Source organism: Phanerochaete carnosa (genome assembly GCF_000300595.1).
Source record: "Phanerochaete carnosa HHB-10118-sp unplaced genomic scaffold PHACAscaffold_10, whole genome shotgun sequence".
Lineage (NCBI taxonomy): Eukaryota > Fungi > Basidiomycota > Agaricomycetes > Polyporales > Phanerochaetaceae > Phanerochaete > Phanerochaete carnosa.
In genome coordinates this window covers 865,928-886,318 of record NW_006767637.1, presented here as the reverse complement: position 1 = coordinate 886,318, position 20,391 = coordinate 865,928, and the positions used below count along the sequence as shown (strand labels likewise).

The window sequence follows — 20,391 nt, the reverse complement described above, 5'->3', positions numbered from 1 at the left end:
AAACAAGGGCAGCGATGACCATTTCCACGGCCAAGGACCTAGACACGTTCGGCGTCGCACGCTAGGGCCTTCCTCAGTCTTGCGTTCGTATAGAGAGAGGCATATGATGCACGAGCGTGCAAGGTAATCTGAATATTGGCTGCGCAAGCCCTTGATGGCCCAGCGCACACGAGAAACGCCCGAAATTGCGTTATCTCGCGCCAAGTCGAAGCCTGCTCACAAGACGCGATAAGGCACCTGTGCGACTGTTGTAAGCTACAAGCACAAGGTAAGGCGCAGAACTAGCTGGTGTTCTGGTATCATGCCCACATTGCACACGTTGCATATCGTCTGAAGGGGACGAAGAAGCTGTGCGAGGATTCACCGGCCGAGAACAATGTCGTACTCAATTACGGGAAGCTTGCGACGTCCTTCAGGCTTTAGGAGCTGGAGCTCTCGTAGAGATATTGTTTGAGAAATATATGTAAGAAGCTATTATTGTGAGGTGAAGATGTGCGCCGTTTTGACTTACTCGTCTATGATGCTCTCTGACCATGAGAGACTGCTCGGAAGGAAGCGCGGGCGTCTCTCGTTTATCCTCGAGTCACGTGCTAATCACGTGATGAAGGAATTTACGCGCCCTCGAGCCTCGGTGACGTGACGTCGTGCCCGCTGCCTCTTGCATCCACAGCGATGTTCAGTCCCGACGACCTTAACTTAAACCACCGTCCCATCTTCGTTGTTGAATACGACGAAGATACTGGCGCATATCAAGTACCTCGTTGATTGTCAGCTTGTCTTCCCGGCTGCAAGAGCAACATGCAAGATCCTCAGAAAGAGATTCCGGACGTCGTGAACCTGATCACCGCGGCGGTGAATCCTGAAATACAAGAGGCAGCCGTACTTAGGTGCGAGAATTTGCACCAGTACTCACGACTTACTCATTCGCAATCACAGATACTATGCGCCAGACGCAGCTTTTCGTCACCCACTCTGCAGAGTTTGGCGGCGCCCTGGATCCCGTAGTGCGGTCATAGGAATCTTGCAGTGAGTGACCTGCCCATGTACTGAAATTTTCCCTGAAATGAGACGCAGATGGTATCGCATCATGTCACCTGTTCTCAAGATCGACGTTCGTAGCTGCATGTACAACGCGGAGAAGCACGAAGCATACATCGAGGTTGTGCAAGTTTTCCATATCCGCTACTCTCCTCTGGCCGGCTACCCTTCCAGGTGATTGCATGATACTACCCTTTTGAAGACTCTCGCTGAACGTGAGGGCACGACGTGACAGATTGATTGTCCATCTCAAGCTGAAACCAAGCGTAGACGACCCCAGCTTACTCCAGATCGCCGAACATGAAGATTTTTACCACCCAGACGACCTCATGGCACTTGTAATACCTCCATTGATACCTGTTGTTTGTTTCCTTCTGTGGCTGGGCACTGTCATGAGTGTCATAGGTGCACGCTTCTTCCAGGCTACTTTCGGTGTGTACCTTGTCCTGCAACCTTGCATCAAACCTGTTTTTGACTCATGCACTTATGCAATAATCTACAGGGTACTGGAGGATTAGGGACAGAGAAAGCGATGAAAGCGTCGACCTCACTAAACCTGAAGTGAACGGTACGAACACGGATAGCTGAGTGGCTACCGGGAGACGCACGCCTTTGTACCCATACAAATGATTCGGCGTAAACAAAGATGTACACAACGCGTAGAGCAATTCAAATATAAGCCGACGAATGATGATGCTGAATGGCATCTACAATGGTTTCGTGTGGACTTTTCGTACCGCAGCCCGGGAGACACCAGTGCCGCTGTCAATGATACGCAATTACCCGGAGGTGTACAACTGCTCTACGCCGCTTTCTCATGGCCGAAGAACTCGAGGTGTCGCTAGGTGAGTGCTTCCGCCGCTTTACTGACGACACCAATACTAAAATACTACCTTAGAATGCTTGGTGCGTAACTGAAAGGCGGATATGAGTTGACAGCGCGATCAGCATTCCTACAAGTTGCCAGCTTGTCCTTGTGGGACTCAAGCTCAAGCAGGCGCGTCGCGCATTTATGGTACGAACAACGTTAATATTCGCCTCCTCAACATTGTAATGCGCCTCCGCAGCTCTTCACGTTTTGAACCTGTTGCATTTTTCTTATGCCCGAGCGAGTTTTCCTAAGGAATATTTCCAGGTGGACGCGATGACACAAATCTGTGCACCTTTTATGCCGGTCCATGGCCAATCCTGATTGCCTCGGCAGCTCACTGCGTCCTCAAGCCTGTCCTTGACCCCGTGCTATGTCACAAGCGGAGGCCATGCGCGGGTCGACGAAAGGGACGTTGATATCAAAAGTAATCGTGGTTAACGAGGTCGAGGCGAGGTCGAGGGTCTCGGTGAAGCTGGCAGCAGATCTGAGCGGCCATAGCAAGAGGAAATTATGGGCAATGACGAGGGCGGGAAGAAATGTGACGACTAAACGTTAGTCTCAATGTATAGGGATGAGGAACATGAAATTGGTGTGTATTATCGCCGCCGGGTCGAGTGTGCTGACTTATGTTCCCTCATTCCATCCCTTTGACGGCTCACAGTTGGCTTCCGGCCCCGTCACTGTTTTCTGGCTCTTGCCCGCGTTACAACTTAGTGCCTTGAGAGTCGGTTTGATACGCTAAGGGTATGGTTGAATGTCCCATCGCTACCGGAATGAGAGCCTTGTGAGTCCGTTATATGCTATCGCACTCTCTTTCGTCACGGTGCTTTCTTATTCGGACTATCGTCTTCCCTAGTTGTCCAACATGCATATCAAGCCTGCTGCTGTTTATTTCACGCTTTTCACGTTGAGCGTCGGGGTCGTTGCCATCCCGTGATCCACCAACCCTGAGACCAGCCTTCACAGTCAGTAAGCTAGCCTCGTCGCCCCATGACGCCAAAAGATGTGCTCCTCCGGTGTACTGCTGCCCGCTCGACGTGCGTCAGACTGGCATAGACCCACGCTGCTGCTGCTAGCCAGTAGCTTCGAAATATGTTCTGTACAATACATGCTTTCCCCCAATGATCCAGAATGAGAGCATTCAGTCCGTCGCCGCGCACCGATCGACAGAGAGGTTCGCAGGGTTGCCCCACCACGTCGGGAAGTCGACCGCCTGGCCGCTGGCACCCAACACGGCGAAGCTCTACAGACCCGACCCGTCAGTCTCGCCCGCGCGCAGCCCATAAACACTTTACGCACCAGGATGAACTGAATGACCTGGCTCCCGCCGTCGAGCGCCGCAGAGGTGAGATAATTGTACTTCCTGAACCACACGGGGCGCCGCGAGCGCGCCCACCACTGCGACGCGAAGCCAATTACGGCGCACGACCACCACATACCGTTGACAGAGTACGGCAGCCAACCGGCGTAGAGTGCAACGATAGGCGTAACGACGTAAGCCGCAGCACGATTGAGCCACGTACCCTTTGCGGTGTACCGGTGTAGGAGCCAGAACGGGATGGGGAAGAAGAGCCCGAGGATGATCGAGATGGGGATAGGCCAATAAGGCTTACCGATGGTAAAGCTGAGGAACATGAGCAGAGTTTGGGAAAGAGAGGGAGGAGAACGGCGTACAGCTCCTTGCCAAGCGCACCCATAGCCACGGACGCAGAGTTGTACTGCTGAATGAGATAGCCACTCCACTATCGAACCGCGAATCAGCCCCTATTCAGCCCGAACTTAAGGTCTGCAACGCACCACACGTGTGCCGACCGGATCAAGCAAAACCTCTCTGTTGGCGTTTACGATTATGATCATCACTGGGACACGTTGCGTCAGCAGCGCAGCCGACAACGTAGAACGGGTCAGACATACTGGTGTAATTGAAGATGGATCCGACAATGGAGCCTGCCATCTGCGCCGCGAATGTCACCCTTGGCGGCAGCTTTGTATATTGGCCGAGCTTGAGATCTATCCAGCGGGGGCGTTATGTCAACCATGGGCCTCCAGTCTGTAGGCAGCACGTGTACCTTGCAGCATGGCCAGGGTCTGGAAGGCAGTACTGTTGCCATACAGATTGACGTACATGACTGTGCTGCGGCGAATTGTTAGTTGCTTAGCAAGGCATGCCGGGAGGATGCAGGCACGGACATGGGCTCCCCTGGGTGGACGAACGCTGCGAGCACTTGGATGGTGTACGTGGTGGAAATCTGAAAGCCCGTAGTTGCGGCAACTGATAATCATGTTGAATGCGAGCATTGGATGTGCAGACAAAGGCACGTACTGAATCCCAGACTGATGGCGATAACGGCGCTGATGGCGGTAAAGAGAATGATGCTCCACCAGGGCATGAGGGGTGTCGGAGTCGTGTACTACAAGAAGGACGCTTCAGTCGGCTGGTTAGGTGAATGAAAGCGAACCGACGTACGCTGCATCCGATCCCGACAGCGAGAGACGCAATGAACAGAAGGCCATACCACCACTGCGGAACCTCGGCATACTTCTTCATCTCTGCAATATAGCTCTTAATTGTGCAGACAGCGCCGATATACAAGCAAGATAATTACGCTGATAGTGCGGATCGTCAATCTCCTGGTTGTCTTTCAGGATCTTGAGTCCAACAAACGCTGCCACGATCCTCCCTTTCAGCCCCTTGATCTATCTCAGAAAATATCACTCACCGCTCTTCAGATCGTCCCAATGCCACAGTAGTACATGCACCAACGCTGCACCAACGCTGAAGTTGTAACACATCTGGCTGACAGCATATGTCGCGGTGTACCGAGGCAGGCCAACCTCCGCGAGCTTGGCCTTGTCCAGCGAATTCTCGGGAGTCAGGATCGCCGATTGGTTGTATGTGTTGCCATCCGCACCGAATAGCGAGGTGGACATGAAGACGAGATCGCGCGCATTGAAGCTGTTCTTGTAGTATGCGAGCGTCAGGATGAGATAGCCGATAGCCAAACCCACTGGAAGTTTGATATCAGAGGAGGTAATCGATTCCTTGGGCATACACGTACGATACGAGTTGATCTGCGTCTGGAGCGGCCAGACGAGCGGAGTACCCTGTGTGATGAGCGTCCAACTAGTGCTGAAGCTGAACAAACCAAGGCCCTCATTACTGGATCCAGCACCGAAGAGGTTCCGGACGAAGGGCGAGCGGCCATTATCGATGAGGCAGACGACGGAGATGGCAGTGAGGAGCGGGAATGGATATTGGGGAATCCTGAACAAAGGTCTCGGGTGAGTACATGCTGCAGCACAATGCCGGGCGGATATATACCATTCCCAGAAGAAGATCGCAGCGAACACCATCCAAAAGTACTTCCTCTTCTTGTGGTTGAGCGCACCCTTGAAGTGCAGACTCTGCAAGAGCGATACCACGGAGATGTAGGACGGGTAGAACGCATAGGTTGGATACACCAACAGCGTGCGCACTGCGACTACGTGAGCTCCTTCGGTGGTAGTATAGGAAACTGAGTGGGCTTACGAATTCCCGCCATGCCATAACCGAGCATTTGGCTGGCGAAGATCTGGAAGATGGCGACCGCTGCATTTAGATTCTCATTGTAGAAGAGATCTGTGAGTCACTTGATCAGTAAAGTTTCTGATAAGAAAGCTAGTGGAGTACTTGCCAATGGCTGCGATGACTTCCATAGCAATTGCAACGGAGGACGCAGTGGAGGCCATGATGACGATCGCGGCGTGCTCTGCGCGACGAACGTAAGCGTAGACGCCTTATGAGACGAGGGATGGACCAACCCTTGATGTTGAAAGGGCCAGGATTGAGGTATCTGAACCAGCCTTTTGTTGGGATGAGGGCTGCGCGAAAACAGAGGGGTCATGTACTACACCCGCTGGAGGAAGAAATCAGCAACCTACTAGCCATCGCCTCTCCGAGTACGTAGGCGATGATGAGACAGAAAAGTTGAGATACCGAAGCACCCTACGAACTGTGTCAGTCTAGGCTGCCGATTGAACTGTGCTGTTCACATGCCTGAGGCTTAAAGGTGTAAATGGTAGCAAGCACTGCACTGAACACGCTGAGGCCCACCCCCAGGAAGACACCCCTGAATGTAATAATCTGCTGAGTCGAATCGTCTTCTGTTGAAATGACCTGATATCGAGATGTTAGCAATGTATCATGTCAAACAAATCTCGGACACACTTTCAATGCGACGTCCTCCGCCTTCTGAAAGATTCCAGGATCTGTCTCGTCCAAAACATCGTCGGAGCTGTCAGGGATGTCACCCTCAGCGACTGAAGTCTTCTCTTGGTCGAGCTTTTTGAGCGACAAGTCGCTATTCGTACGCTCGCGCTCGAGGATATGTACGTCGTCCAGCAAGTCAGACATCGTTTTCCTACCGGAGTGAGGCAAGGCGGGGTCTGGTGTAGATCGCACAGATGCTGGCACTTCCTGTACCCCTACTTGTCAAGGTTTTCGTAGCATTGAAGCTTTCGTGAGACATAAAGTCGTAAAGGTCCGTCGTAGCGCTTGAGAAGCCCGAGCTCGTCCCGTTATCAGGATGGCCAGATAAGCCGGAGCAAGAAAGGCGGCTCTACGCTCTCGCTTCGCAAACTCTTATGTTAGAGCTAGATACGATATTTCAGCCCCATTTCTCGTGACCAAGGCACATGACATCCGCACCTGCGAGTAAATATGTGCCGGAAAATGCCCAGTTCAGGCCATCAAGGTTGACTCTAGACGCGGAATATTCGTGTCTGTCTGGGCGCGGTCTCGAATTAAACCAGTGAGAAGGCGGTTGGTTCCGTGGCGTTAACTTGTCGTCTGACAGGGCCGGAGCAGCGCTCCCCACGGGGCATTTCTCCATGCAGGTCGCGTAACGGTGAACTGGCTTACTACACAGGCACCGAAATGAACAAAAATGAAGAGTGAGCAAGGCCGGCACGCTAGAAATGACGACACTCACTTGATTTTGGCATTCTTCAGTGGCGAGCACCTGGGCTGCCTCACGCTTGGCTTCAGCCTCACGCTCTGCTACAAGTGGCTGACGGACTTTCTCCGCCTGATAATCTCAGTCCGTCCGGAGGCAGATCCACACTTTCACCCGCTTCGTACACGAACGCAATTCGTGAGACCAACCCAGAGACCAACCCAGAGGCCCAGCAGTTGCCGATCCCTCTTAAGGGAGAGCCAGATATCGAGGAAATGCTGATGTGATACGTGCTTTGGGCGAGGATGATAGTATCGGCATTAGTGAAAGTACACAAATTAAAAACATACCAGTGATTGAGCAGTGCGCCGGAGAACTAATTGTCCACCGCTGGAGAATACCAGTTGCCACACCATCGGAGCCATTGAAAACTCGGAAGAGCACGACAATTGACAGGGTATATACTATCGGTAAATAGACACCTAGTAATGCCTTAACGGTCACCTCAGGTAGCCTTCCGTAGGAATATGTTAGATGTACGCACTCGGGTCGTCGTTGAACAGGTGGCCCCATGAGGCTCAATTACAAAAAACGATGAATATGGCGCTCCAAAAAGGCTATGAGCGCCGTGAAAACCGCTGCCTTCGAAGCACATGGCGCAAAATCAGTGCTTCTTCGCCCGGCAGATTGCCAGCCCTGGACTGGCGTTGAGTAAAGCGCCATCCAGATGATCAACACAAACTCACCGGATGGAAGCGTAAACTGCAAGGCGAATGACGCTCGGTAAGTTGACGACGACGACACGAGCCAGACTGCGCCGCAAACGCGATGGGCTCAAGTGTGCTAGCCGCAACTGGTAGAATTGCTGTTGGCCCCGTCACTCAAGTTACAGCAAGTACACTGAAAGGCAGCGCGCGACAGATGCTGTAATACGGTCAGTCCTCTAATGTGCTGTGACTCTGAGTGGGGTTGCGCAGGCAGAGGGGTTTCACGAGTACAGTCAAGTCCCAGTACTGGAAGTCTGCTAGCAAGCTGCAAAAAATGGGCGCCAGCGTTGAGAGCGCATCATATCCTTAAATAGGCACGACTGTTCGGGAAGGCGCGGCATCTGATGCGCTTTGGCGGATCATCGGGACGGCGTCTGGCAACACTCTGCACGTCTACTACAAGCACGAGCACCTCGTCGGGCTCTGAGGCCACGTAGTTATATGCGTCAGGCTGCACGGCTGAATCCGGACCCCAAAGATGCGAATTGCTTCTTTCCCCCATCACTTCTTGACGATGGGAATAGTCGCGTTCAAGGCCGCTCGCCAGCGGCCCCCTGCTCGTCTCCAGCCTCGGTCCACCGACTGCAATAGTGCCATCCCTAAGGTCAGCTACATAGACAAGCCTCTGGAATGCAACAAACGTCGCCTTGCGCAAGTACTCCGCAGAAAGAAAGTGGCACGCAGGATACAAGCAGCACTATCATCACTTTACACTTTGCTCTCGGGATGAGCTGCTTGTCGAGGTTCGAAAGGTCGCAGAAGAGTGCCTCGGCATCACAAAATTGCTCGAGCGCACTGGCAGTGGAGGCACCTCAAGTCTCAGTGCCTCCGCGAGCAAGCCTGCCTTCCCAGACGAGCTCATCGTGGCGTTCGGCTTCTTCCTCGCGTCAGAAGATGTATCGAAGCACCCGCAGCTCGCGAAGCTCCAGGAGCGAGAGCGACTTGGATCGTCATGACAAGTAGCCGGGCCCACGGGCCCCTCTAATCCTGTTGATACGTCGTCCCCGGGGGGGGGGGGGTAACTAAGCCCTCGCCGTCCTCGCAATTGGCAATTCAGCTAGTCTAGTACAGGCCGTTGAGAGAAAAACTGTCCCCGGTAGAGCCTGACAGAAAGATTTGTAGCATTGATCGGGACACGAAGGGGTCACAAGAAGGGTCAGCAAACGGAGGTCTACACGCAGGCTTTCGCGACGCTAGGATGAGAAGCGAGATACGCCCTGACGAGATCGATACTAATATAAACAAAGACAACGATACAGATGAGGAAGGCGTAAGCGGAGGCCGTGCGCGGGTTGACAAAAAGGATGCTCGTATCACTGCAAATGGTCGTGGCCAACGGGTGGAGGCGAGATCGAGGAAACTGGCGGCGGACATGAGCAGAAATAGCGAGAGAGAATTATGGGCGACGACGAGGGCGACGACGAGGGCGGCAAGAAGTATGACGACTAGACGTTAATCACAATGTACGGGGACGAGACCTCGTCGCCCCGTGACGCCAAAAGATACGCTCCTCTGATGTACTACAGTACTGTTCGCTTAACACGCGTCAGGCCAGCATAGGCTCACGCTGCTGCCGCTAGCTGATAGCTTTGAAATGTGCTCTGTACGATACATGCTTTCCCCCGATGATCCAGAATGATAGTGTTCAGTCTGTCGCCGCGCACCGATCGACAGAGAGGTTCGCAGGGTTGCCCCACCACGTCGGGAAGTCGACCGCCTGGCCGCTGGCACCGAACACGGCGAAGCTCTACAGGCCCGACCTGTCAGTCACGTCCGCGCACAGTTCATAACCACATTACATACCAGGATGAACTGAATGACCTGGCTCCCGCCATCGAGCGCCGCGGAAGTGAGGTAGTTGTACTTCCTGAACCACGCAGGGCGCCGCGATCGCGCCCACCACTGGGACGCAAGACCGATTACGACGCACGACCACCACTGGCCGTTGACAGAGTATGGCAGGTAGCCGACGTAAAGTGCAACGATAGGTGTAACGACGTTCGCCGCGGCGCGGTTGAGCCACGTGCCCTTCACGGTGTACCGGTGTAGGAGCCAGAACGGGATGGGGAAGAAGAGCCCGAGGATGATCGAGAAGGGGACGGACCAGTATGGCTTGCCAATTGTAAATCTGATCAAGGAGCATGAGTGGTGGCGGGGAAAAGTTGGAAGGGAGCGGCGTACAGTTCCTTGCCAAGCGCACCCATAGCCACAGACGCAGAATTGTATTGTTGGACGATCCAGCCACTCCACTATCGCACCGCGAGTTAACACTTATTCAATCCGGGCTTAAGGCATGCAACGCACCACACGTGTGCCGACTGGATCAAGCAAAACCTCTCTGTTGGCGTTTACGATTATGATCATCACTGGGACGGGCTGTGTGAGCAACGCCGCCGGTACCACGGAGTGAGTCAGACATACTGGTGTAATTGAAGATGGATCCGACAATGGAGCCTGCCATCTGCGCCACGAATGTCACCCTTGGCGGCAGCTTTGTATATTGGCCGAGTTTGAGATCTATCCAGCGGGTGTTTTGTCAGCCACAGGCCTCCGGTAGAACTGTAGGCAGCACGCGTACCTTGCAGCATGGCCAGGGTCTGGAATGCAGTGCTGTTTCCGTACAGATTGACGTACATGACTGTGCTGCAATGAATTTGTTAGTTGCTTAGCGGAGCACGCTGGAAGGTCTCAGGCACGGACATAGGTTCCCCTGGGTGGATGAACGCCGCAAGTACTTGGATAGCGTACGTGATAGAAATCTGGAAGCCTGTGGTTGCGGCAACTAGAACTCATGTTCAGTACGGGCATAGGGTGTCCGGACCAACTTGAAGACACGTACTGAAACCCAAGCAGATGGCGATAACAGCGCTAATGACGGTGAAGAGAATGATGCTCCACCAGGGCATGAGGGGTGTCGGAGTCGCGTACTGCGAGAAGAACGCTTCAGCCAACTACCTAGGCCGATAGGAGCCACAGACGCACACTGCATCCAATACCAACGGCAAGAGACGCAACGAACAGAAGGCCATACCACCACTGCGGAACCTCGGCGTACTTCTTCATCTCTGCAGAACAACCCTTGATTGTACAGGGTACGCCATTCCACGAACAGGATACTTACGCTGGTAGTGCGGATCGTCAATCTCCTGGTTACCTTTCAAGAACTTGAGTCCAACGAATGCTGCCGCAATTTATCATTTTAGCCCCTTAGTCTATCTCAGGGAACATCACTCACCGCTCTTCAAATCATCCCAGTGCCACAAGAGTACATGCACCAACGCTGCGCCAAGGCTGAAGTTGTAACACATCTGGCTGACAGCATATGTCGCGGTGTACCGAGGCAGGCCAACCTCCGCGAGCTTGGCCTTGTCCAGCGAATTCTCGGGAGTCAGGATCGCCGATTGGTTGTATGTGTTGCCATCCGCACCGAATAGCGAGGTGGACATGAAGACGAGATCGCGCGCATTGAAGCTATTTTTGTAATATGCAAGCGTGAGGACGAGATAGCCGATGGCCATGCCCACTGAGAGTCTGATATCAGAGGGCGAAATTGCTTCCTGAGTCATGTACGTACGGTATGAGTTGATCTGTGTCTTGAGAGGCCAGACGAGCGGACTGCCCTGTGTGATGAGCGTCCAGCTTGTGCCGAAGCTGAGTAATCCAAGGCCCTCATTACTGGATCCAGCACCGAAGAGGTTCCGGACGAAGGGCGAGCGGCCATTATCGATGAGGCAGACGACGGAGATGGCAGTGAGGAGCGGGAATGGATATTGGGGAATCCTGAACAAAGGTCTCGGGTGAGTACATGCTGCAGCACAATGCCGGGCGGATATATACCATTCCCAGAAGAAGATCGCAGCGAACACCATCCAAAAGTACTTCCTCTTCTTGTGGTTGAGCGCACCCTTGAAGTGAAGACTCTGCAAGAGCGATACCACGGAGATGTAGGACGGATAGAACGCATAGGTTGGATACACCAGTAGCGTACGCACTGCGCCTGTGTGAGCTCCTTCGGTGGTAGTATAGGAAATTGAGTGGGCTTACGAATTCCCGCCATGCCATAACCGAGCATTTGGCTGGCGAAGATCTGGAAGATGGCGACCGCTGCATTTAGATTCTCATTGTAGAAGAGATCTGTGAGTCACTTGATCAGTAAAGTTTCTGATAAGAAAGCTAGTGGAGTACTTGCCAATGGCTGCGATGACTTCCATAGCAATTGCAACGGAGGACGCAGTGGAGGCCATGATGACGATCGCGGTGTGTTCTGCGCGACGAACGTAAGTATAGACGCCTTATGAGACGAGGGATGGACCAACCCTTGATGTTGAAAGGGCCAGGATTGAGGTATCTGAACCAGCCTTTTGTTGGGATGAGGGCTGCGCGAAAACAGAGGGGTCATGTACTACACCCGCTGGAGGAAGAAATCAGCAACCTACTAGCCATCGCCTCTCCGAGTACGTAGGCGATGATGAGACAGAAGAGTTGAGATACTGAAGCATTCTGTGAACTGTGTCAGTTCTAGACTGCCATTGAGCCCATGCCATTAACATACCTGAGGCTTAAAGGTGTAAATGGTAGCAAGCACTGCACTGAACACGCTGAGACCAAATCCTAAGAAGACGCTCCTGAACGTAATGGCTTGCTGAGTCGGATCATCATCTGTTGAAATGACCTAATGCCAAGACATTAACAACGCATAGTGTCAAATAAGCCTCGCACAGACCTTCAATGCGACGTCCTCTGCCTTCTGAATGATCCCAGAATCCGTCTCGCCCGGGCCATCATTGAAGGTGTCGAGAACATTAACCTCAACAGATGATATCTTTTCTTGGTCGAGCTTTTTGAGCGACAAGTCGCTGTTCGTACGCTCGCGCTCGAAGACATGCACATCGTCCAGCAAGACGGACATCGTTCGCCAACTGAAGTGAGGCAAAACAGAGTCTGGAGTAGATCGCGCCGACGCTGACTCTTTCTATACCCTATTCCCCATGGTCTTCTTAGCACGGAAGTTTTGTTTCACGTGTGGGCCCGGTCCCATGAGCAGTGCCGAGGAAGCTGCACGCGACTGGAGGAGATAGTGCCATTTTTTTCTCCCTATCTCTCGGCATAATTTCAAGCGGAGGGCCGTCCAATGCGGAGGTAACAGGAGGTGATCCTCGATATGGTCTTCGGCTCTCAAGGAAGAAGGCTTTGGAGCTAAAGGTAGGGATTATCAACACTCAGAGCATGTCCAGGATGATAACCGTCTTGTTATCGTCAGCATACCTTGTGGACATCGGTACTCTTTTCGCGAGATATGAATTCATAAAGGCCCGCCCTACCGCTCGAGAAGCCCAAGCTCATCCACTTATCAGGACGGCTAGATAAGTCGCCGTTCCGGCAAGTAGGCCCGAAGGCGGCTGTACACTCTCGCTTTGGAAGCCCTTCTGTTAGAGCTAGATACAATATTTCAGTCCCATCTCCCGAGACCAAGGCGGGTGACATCTGTACCTACGAGTAGAGCTGTCCTGGGAAATGCTGAACGGTCAGTTCCAAGCGCGGACTGTTTGTATCTCTTTGGGCACGGTTGACTTATGATCAGCCGGGTCAGGGTTGGTGCCACAACAGCCTAGTCGTCCGAAGCGGACATTTGACTCCCACGGCTTTCTCTCGACACCGCTGGCTATCTCCCCGACTTCGTCTCGTCATAGTGATACTTCAGCCGCGTTGCTTGCTACCAGTATTTGGATCACTCTTGCCATCTCCTTGACCTCTTCAACTCGAGCAGCGTCTACACATTCAACCCGCTTAAATCTGCGGCCATGCATGCTATCTATGCCTGTGACTATCGTCTTGGCACCCCTCCTCGACGATGCACAGCGAGAACCGTTCAGGATTAATGGCTTTCTGTGACTGTCCGCTAGGTCGTGTACACAGTTCAGGTCCGTTGTCCCGATGCTAGCTCCCAGCTAGATCTTTTTGAAGCCCTGAACACCTGGCATCTTACAAGGAGTGCTCATGAGATGGCTGGCAGAGGGTTGTACCGGGTGAAGAACATGTTGAGCTGCAGTGCGTACCCTGTGGTCTTGCTCTTCTTTACTCTTACTGATGTAGGAAGAGAAGTTCGTAGTTTAAGCTCTTCGCAGTGACTAGACCCTATTGCAACTATATACCCCGACACGCAAGCCCCATGCAGCCAGCTCAATATTGTGACGAAGCCATCTGTCGTGCGAGGTCTAACTTACCCGAGTGGGTCTGGAGTGCAGAGACCTAAAAACGGATGTTTTCCAGCTCTCGAAGATAGATCCGTCATCGGAGAAGACCCTCGGAAGCGGATTGGCTACGAACCCGGCCCTAGAGTGCGTCGTGCACTATCCTTCCAGTCACCTCATCTTCGGTATGGGCATCTGACGCTGCCGAGTGTTTTGTTTGTGTTCTAATCTCCGAGTGTAGTTCGTCGCACGCTCAAGACCGCGCGTGGGCTTCTATTCGTACCTACCAAAACACAAAATCAGCGTCATTCAAGACGACGGACAGGCAAAATATCCTTATTATCCGGAAAACCTTCCCGGCATATAATGGTCACCCACCTTAAGCAGAAGCCAAGCGCAGACGACCCCGACTCACTCCAAATCGCCGAACATGAGACCTTTCTCGCCCAGATAACACTTGTGATCCCTCTGTTGGCACCTGTTGTTCGTCTCCTCAGGCTTCTGTGGCTGGACACTGTCATGAGCATCACCGGTGCACGCCTTTCCTGGATTACGTTCGGTACGTATCTTATCATGCAGCCTTGTATTAAAGCTACTTTGGACTCACGTAGTATCCTGCAGGGTATTAGAAGGTCAAGAACGGAAAAAAAGCGATAAGAACATTGAGCTCACGAGATTTGGAGTGAACGGTACGAGCACGGACAGCTGAATGAATTCAGAGAGAGCTATTCCAGAAGAGATTTGTACGTATACCCATAGAAAATGAATTGAACACGATACCTTCGTGTCATCATGGCCTCATCATACGCTGGACGGCTTTACCTGCAGCAACAGCTTGACCTCAGCCATGAGAGCTGTGACTAATTTTTGACTTTAGATTGTAGTGCATCCGGTCAAGAAATTCCCTAGTGTAATACATCTGGCCACCCGCGCGAAGGATCCGGAGAAACAGGAGTCGGCGATCCCCAGGTGCACCCTACACAAAGTTCGTTCACATGCTTGAGTTCAGCCCCAATATATATTCATACATGCACAGGTGCCCCGCCTATGAGTCCGAATGCAGTTCCCAAGTGGTATCACTGGCTGTCGCTTCATATGAAGTCAACATAGACAACATCACCTACAACGTCGACACTTACGAACCCTTTGTTGTTTGCGTGCAGTGGTTCGTGCTGCGGTGCTCGCCTGTGCATCCTTGTCCCGTTCGGTACGTCCACTGCAGTAGGAGCAACTCTCGGGCTCTGACGTTGTTTAGCCATGTGCGTCAGGCTATACGACTGAAGCCAGACCATGAAGACGCGAATCATTCCGTCACTGCGCAGGATGACTGGTTCCACCCTGAGAACATCATGGCTTGTATCTTTTCCGCTTAAGCATATTGCCAGTCTCTTGACGGTGGGAACCCCCGCATTCAACTCGTTGGTCGGGCTATGTAAGTCATCATGTGAGTATGTTCACACTGTCCAGACGCCTATGAAAGCCAGAAGCTGACTTTTTCTTCGTTAGGATTATAGACTGCAGGCTCTCTGCTCCGAGGTAAAATAGAAGGTGCTCGGTCGTCTGGTGCTGGAGGTATGGACAGGAAGACTGAATAAAGCAACACGAATTCAACAGGTGAGATATATCTAATTCGCGACATTTCGCCCCCAAGCATCGCTTACGTAGTATCTACAGTTTATACTGTACTCCTACGACCTGTCCGGCGGCGAGTGTGACATGTGATGCGTGATGGTCGACCACCAGTCTGGCAGAGCGGCGAATTTGACGGGGACCTGTAGCATCGTTCAAGTATGCGGCGGTCAAGCGGTGGCGGCGGCCCAAGCGTGATCCGACAGTGCGGCAACATAGTGAGGAACAGCTATAGCGCCACACCGCAGAAAGCGCCGGTAAGTTCTCTCTCGTGCATTTTGCGCCGCAGGCCATAAAAATCCCAAATACTGAGTCTAGCAGAAAAAGTTGTGAAAAGCGGCGGCACCCCTTGTGGCGACGTGACCGCTGCTCTCAAGGTCGGGGGCTATGTGACGCGTGACGCGCTGGACTGGCCGTACGGGTACAGTAGCAGCGGATTATTCTCATCAAGAGCGGAGCTATACACACAGCATGCAGGGCTGCTCGTATGCCGTTCGATGGTGGCTGTCTGTGATGAACTTGTGCGGGCTTTTCGCACCGCAGCCAGCGGGGCATCAATGCCACTGTCAATGATGCGCGGTCACTAACTACCGGTCATCCGTCGGCGCGCGGCTACCCTGCACCGCTTTGTCATGGACGAAGCGTCAAGTGGGTGCTTCCGCCGCTTTACCGACGACCGTCATGATGGAAATTCTTTCCATTCCAGATCCGTAGAAGAGCAAGATGCTTGATGCGTAGCTAAAAGGTGGGCATACATTAATGGGCCGCAGCGCACTCGGCATTTCCACAAGCTGTCAGCTCATTTTTGGGAATTGAGATCACGCAGGCATATCGCGCATTTATAGAACACGGGCATGGTTCGCCTCCTCAACATCGCAATGCGTCCCCTCACCTCTTCGTATTCCAGATCCGTTGCGCTGCTCCTATGCTTGAGTGGGTTTGTCCAGGCGAAATCCCTGGCTAAGCGCGACGACACATTTGATTGGGCGAATGTGCGCATCGTTTTGTCAGAGTCCATGACAAACCCTGATAGCCTCTGCAGCTCACTGCGTCCCCGAACTTAACTTTGGCCCCGTGTTATGGTAGTTTCCAGTGCTCGCGTCTCACCGTAAGTCCAGAACTTGCATACAAGTTACTATGTGCCTAACACAGCTGTATAGGTCCCCCTGCAGTATTCGGATCCAAGCGTCGGCGAAGCTCAGGTCGCGATTATTTTGCTCCCGTCTAATTTATCCCATGACGACCCTGCGTACCTCGGCCCTTTGCTCTTCAATCCAGGTGCGTTCACTTTCCGGACACGCTTGTGTTTCGCATTGCTAAGCGGCTGTCGTTTCAGGTGGACCTGGCTCTTCCGGCGTGGATATTGTGGTAGAAGACGCGGCGCTCTTCCGTGAGGTTCTTGGGCCTCAATATGATATCGTCGGCTTCGACCCGCGAGGTGAGCTTCTTCGGAAGCGTCTATATGGAATGTATCCGCTCATATCTTTCTTGCAGGCGTCGGACACACCACGCCCGTGATATCCCTGTTTCAGTCTCCTGCCGAGGCTCTGGAGTTCTTTGCACCTTACCCGCTGAATGCCAACGAGTCTATCTCTTCTCTGGGCAGGATTGTCGCACAGGCCCAGATTCTTGGTGACTTGGCGAACGCACGTGCGAAGACTGTCGTGGAGTCAGTTTCGACGCCGACTGTAGCGACTGATATGCTGAGTATTGTGCGAGCTTTTGGACGGGACAAACTCAGTTACTATGGTGTATCGTGGGTGGACTTCAGATTTATCTCTACTGACGCGTAAACTCATACATCCTTATTTGTAGTTACGGCTCGTTGCTTGGAGCTACGTACGTCTTTTTGCATCGCAATTGTGTCGTCATAGCTAACCGCTATTCCAGGTTTGCTGCAATGTTCCCCGACCAAGTTGAACGTCTCGCCATTGATGGAATCGTCAATGCACATGACTGGTACCAAGGTGCATATTCCGGACTGTAGCAATATCCAGCCGTTTTCTGACTAGTGTACTCGTAGGAACATCCTTTGCCAAGGACAGCCTACTGGATACCGATGCTGCTCTAGAGTCCGTCTACGAAGCCTGTGTCGCAGCAGGACCTTCGCTCTGCCCTATTTTCGAGAACAGCACTGATCTCGTCCGTGCACGAGTCAACCGGCTCATCGACGACATTCACCTAGCACCCGTCGCTCTGTTCAACAGCTCGGGCACCACCGGGAACGTATTTGGCGTCGTGGACTACACTGTAGTGGTGCAACAGCTGCTAGAAATGCTGTACAACCCGTATACCGACGCTCTGGGATTCGCGCAGGCGGTCGTCCAGCTTGAGCAGGGGAATGGCACTCTGATATTCCAGGGCGCGGACACGCAGAACATTGACACGCTGGCGACGTGCACATTCGACTCGTCGGAGCCATTTAGTGTGGGATTTCTTGATGTCGAGGCTGCCATCGAGTGCGGGGACAGCATTGTCGACACGAGGCGGACGCTGGAGGCCGCGCGAGCGGAGTACGAGAGTATACTAGAGATGTCGTCGCTTGCGACTGCGTGGTACCCACTTACGCAGGGAATTTGCGCGTGCGTCGTTCTTATACTTCGTCACTGCATTCTACGTTGCTAACCTAATCGCAGCGGGTGGTCCGTCCGCGGCAAAGATCACTTGAATGGTACGTTTGGCATATTTGGAATGTTAGTGTGCTGATAGCGATGTGTCTTTCAGGCTCATTCGAGACGAACACCAGCTTCCCGCTCCTGTTAATTGGGAACACGTTTGGTATGTGCCCAAGCATCGGTCTTGATTCACGTCAGCTCATTTGTGCTGTAATGCAGATCCAGTGACCCCTATAGAGAAGTAAGATTGGATGAGAATCTGTCGTCCGCTATGGACTGACCTGTATCTATAGCGCACACAACATGTCTGCTGGTTTTGTCGGATTCGTGGTCCTACAGCAGAACTCTACTGGGGTGCGTCATTCTGATCAGACGATGTTGTTCGAAAGTTGACTCATGTTTGACTTAGCACACCTCGCAGTCTGGTTTGTCGACTTGTACCGCTCTAGCCCTTAACACGTACTTCAACAACGGCACACTGCCGCAACCAGGTACGGTGTGCCAGATTGAAGCAGAGATCTTTGGCCCGCCTACAGGCGGGAGCAGCAACGCCTCGCTTGCAGCCAGAGGACAAGGCCTTGGTGTTTCTGCTCGCGCATTGACGAGGAAGAAGGTCACGTCAAGGAGCACTTTTGGTGGACGGGCGACTTAGGGTAGATCATCGTGAGGCCAGGTATTTCGAAGAGATTCGCCGAGCTACGCTTACGCGTGATGAATGCTTGTTGGTTGTTCTGCCCTGCACATATATATGTACTGCTTCTTTTATAAACAAAAAAGAGTTGAATATGGATGGCGTTTCTTCTACGAACCCAATCAATCTAATGGCCAAAATCAAATATATTGAAATACCATCCCCTCAACAAAAATAAATAAAGCGACAAAAGAATTCATTTATTTCACCTGAGTACCATCAGATACTATTACTAATTACATCGAGACGGTCGAGTTTGGCTTATATTTGACCAGACATATGCCAGTGGATTATCAGCAGTATATCATCTGCCGCGTAGCGACTCAAGCTCAAGCGCTTAAGCCCCACTACACAGGGCCCCGGGAGATTGCGTGTACCAGGTTTCCAGGGGATTGCCCACAGATCAACGTCCAGATAGCTGAGGTCCAAAATCCGTTCGATTGTTGTCTCACAACAGCCGGATTTTGACCTGACAGCAATCTCGCTCCAGGTCTCAGACCTCGGGTGGGATCAAGCGCCCACCGCCCACCGCAGATTCGCACAGTGGGACGCGACGTGCAGAAGGCTTCTGCGCCAGATATCAAAGATATATGTAGCGGTCCCAAGTGTATATATGATGTGCAACAAATAATGCTGCTGAGAGGTCTCGCCGTCTGTCTGCTCAGCGCCACACAGTGGACAGGGGCGCAGGTCTGCAGGAAAGCATCGTCGGGATCATGAGTATCGTCCTGCTGATCTTCATAATGTCATCATGGTTCGTATCGTCATCAGATGTGCTGTGATGACCAGAAAAACTATGACTATGCCTGACTTCATCTGCGGCTATAACCGTCTCCCGCCATCTGTCATGGCGATCACAAGCCGGTAATGTCAGTGATACAAGATCTGTCCTACGAGCGGGGAAAATAACGCACTGCCTGGATCAACATCTTTGTCGTCCGATGCAGGTACGACGGATGCTGCTGCTCCGGCATGCCTGGAGAGCTCGGCAGGGCGGCCGACACATATTGCATCACAGTACGGGCCGCCCTGGTGCAGTATAGGCCCTCACTTGTACTAGGAGACAGCTCGGAAGGCGGTAGATGCGAGGTGGCAGGGGCAACTAGAGAAGCGAGGAACAGGTTACTAGAGGGAACTTGCCCATAGGCCTTCAATGTACCTCTGTGCTCCTCTGGCCTCACACGGGTGTATCCCGCTTCGTACCATGCGGAAAAGCTTTCAACTAAGAATCGGATTGCGAGATATACCAAATCCGGCTGATAGTGATTACAGCAGAGCCAAAAGTGTAATCAGACAAAAATCGAACGGATTTTGGACAGGAGCGCTCAGATTCTGCTGCAATCGGAATCTGGGTCACACGATTATCAAAATCCCGCAGATAGTGCCCAGGATGCTGTCCGCGGGGGCCCTGTGTATGAGGACCCCTGACATTAGGCGGAGGGGCCTGAGGACAATCCGCATCCAAAATGGGGTCTCGGGACCCCCATGCCTGGGGCAATCCGCGTCCAAAACACCCCTTGGGCCCGGGAGGGCCGGAGGAATAATCCGTACCGCGCCAGCGGCCGCTCTACCAGGCCTAAGGACCGTCCGTATACGAATTTTTGGAGCACGTTAGCAGCCTCATTTGGCTGGTGCCCAAGGGTTAAATATATATA

At 52.7% G+C, this 20,391-nt stretch overlaps 4 protein-coding genes across 4 annotated transcripts; 3 read left to right on the top strand and 1 right to left on the bottom strand.

Annotated features, from left to right (window-relative positions):
• Positions 1-649: 649 nt before the first annotated feature.
• On the top strand, positions 650-1,744 carry PHACADRAFT_177788 (uncharacterized protein). The gene is made up of 5 exons (XM_007400191.1): positions 650-887; positions 937-1,026; positions 1,075-1,212; positions 1,274-1,470; positions 1,541-1,744. The coding sequence occupies exons 1-5, from the start codon at positions 799-801 to the stop codon at positions 1,624-1,626; spliced, it is 600 nt and encodes a 199-aa protein (XP_007400253.1). The 5' UTR covers positions 650-798; the 3' UTR covers positions 1,627-1,744.
• Positions 1,745-3,036: 1,292 nt separating this feature from the next.
• Positions 3,037-12,612, bottom strand: PHACADRAFT_263059 (uncharacterized protein). The gene is made up of 20 exons (XM_007400190.1): positions 12,334-12,612; positions 12,163-12,282; positions 12,047-12,110; positions 11,927-11,986; positions 11,800-11,874; positions 11,655-11,744; positions 11,448-11,601; positions 11,185-11,390; positions 10,846-11,133; positions 10,732-10,791; positions 10,593-10,675; positions 10,450-10,537; positions 10,311-10,392; positions 10,189-10,253; positions 10,032-10,127; positions 9,915-9,976; positions 9,792-9,859; positions 9,414-9,738; positions 9,256-9,357; positions 3,037-3,152 (listed from the first exon to the last, which is right to left on the bottom strand). Exons 1-19 carry the CDS (start codon positions 12,517-12,519, stop codon positions 9,256-9,258), a joined length of 2,274 nt encoding a protein of 757 aa, XP_007400252.1. The 5' UTR covers positions 12,520-12,612; the 3' UTR covers positions 3,037-3,152.
• A 586-nt stretch (positions 12,613-13,198) lies between these two features.
• On the top strand, positions 13,199-15,243 carry PHACADRAFT_187700 (uncharacterized protein). Its single transcript, XM_007400189.1, has 7 exons — positions 13,199-13,658; positions 13,713-13,986; positions 14,043-14,360; positions 14,413-14,490; positions 14,686-14,770; positions 14,838-15,008; positions 15,057-15,243. The coding sequence occupies exons 3-7, from the start codon at positions 14,168-14,170 to the stop codon at positions 15,172-15,174; spliced, it is 645 nt and encodes a 214-aa protein (XP_007400251.1). The 5' UTR covers positions 13,199-13,658; positions 13,713-13,986; positions 14,043-14,167; the 3' UTR covers positions 15,175-15,243.
• A 1,041-nt stretch (positions 15,244-16,284) lies between these two features.
• On the top strand, positions 16,285-18,697 carry PHACADRAFT_199924 (uncharacterized protein; the record flags this gene model as incomplete). Its single annotated transcript, XM_007400188.1, has 13 exons — positions 16,285-16,422; positions 16,473-16,538; positions 16,591-16,708; positions 16,767-16,868; positions 16,925-17,186; positions 17,246-17,269; positions 17,321-17,397; positions 17,454-18,012; positions 18,067-18,101; positions 18,155-18,208; positions 18,265-18,286; positions 18,339-18,399; positions 18,455-18,697. The coding sequence occupies 13 exons, from the start codon at positions 16,285-16,287 to the stop codon at positions 18,695-18,697; spliced, it is 1,761 nt and encodes a 586-aa protein (XP_007400250.1).
• Between the last annotated feature and the right edge of the window lie 1,694 nt (positions 18,698-20,391).

Coding starts and splice junctions, on each gene's coding strand:
- PHACADRAFT_177788 (XM_007400191.1), top strand. CDS start 799: ATGCAAGATCCTCAGAAAGAGATTCCGGACGTCGTGAACCTGATCACC. Junction 1,027..1,074: donor GCGGTCATAGGAATCTTGCA/GTGAGTGACCTG, acceptor AATGAGACGCAG/ATGGTATCGCATCATGTCAC. Junction 1,471..1,540: donor CTTCTTCCAGGCTACTTTCG/GTGTGTACCTTG, acceptor AATAATCTACAG/GGTACTGGAGGATTAGGGAC.
- PHACADRAFT_263059 (XM_007400190.1), bottom strand. CDS start 12,519: ATGTCCGTCTTGCTGGACGATGTGCATGTCTTCGAGCGCGAGCGTACG. Junction 11,875..11,926: donor TGGCCCTTTCAACATCAAGG/GTTGGTCCATCC, acceptor TTCGTCGCGCAG/AACACACCGCGATCGTCATC. Junction 9,358..9,413: donor AGGTCATTCAGTTCATCCTG/GTATGTAATGTG, acceptor TCGGGCCTGTAG/AGCTTCGCCGTGTTCGGTGC.
- PHACADRAFT_187700 (XM_007400189.1), top strand. CDS start 14,168: ATGGTCACCCACCTTAAGCAGAAGCCAAGCGCAGACGACCCCGACTCA. Junction 14,361..14,412: donor CCTTTCCTGGATTACGTTCG/GTACGTATCTTA, acceptor GGACTCACGTAG/TATCCTGCAGGGTATTAGAA. Junction 14,491..14,685: donor CACGAGATTTGGAGTGAACG/GTACGAGCACGG, acceptor TTTAGATTGTAG/TGCATCCGGTCAAGAAATTC.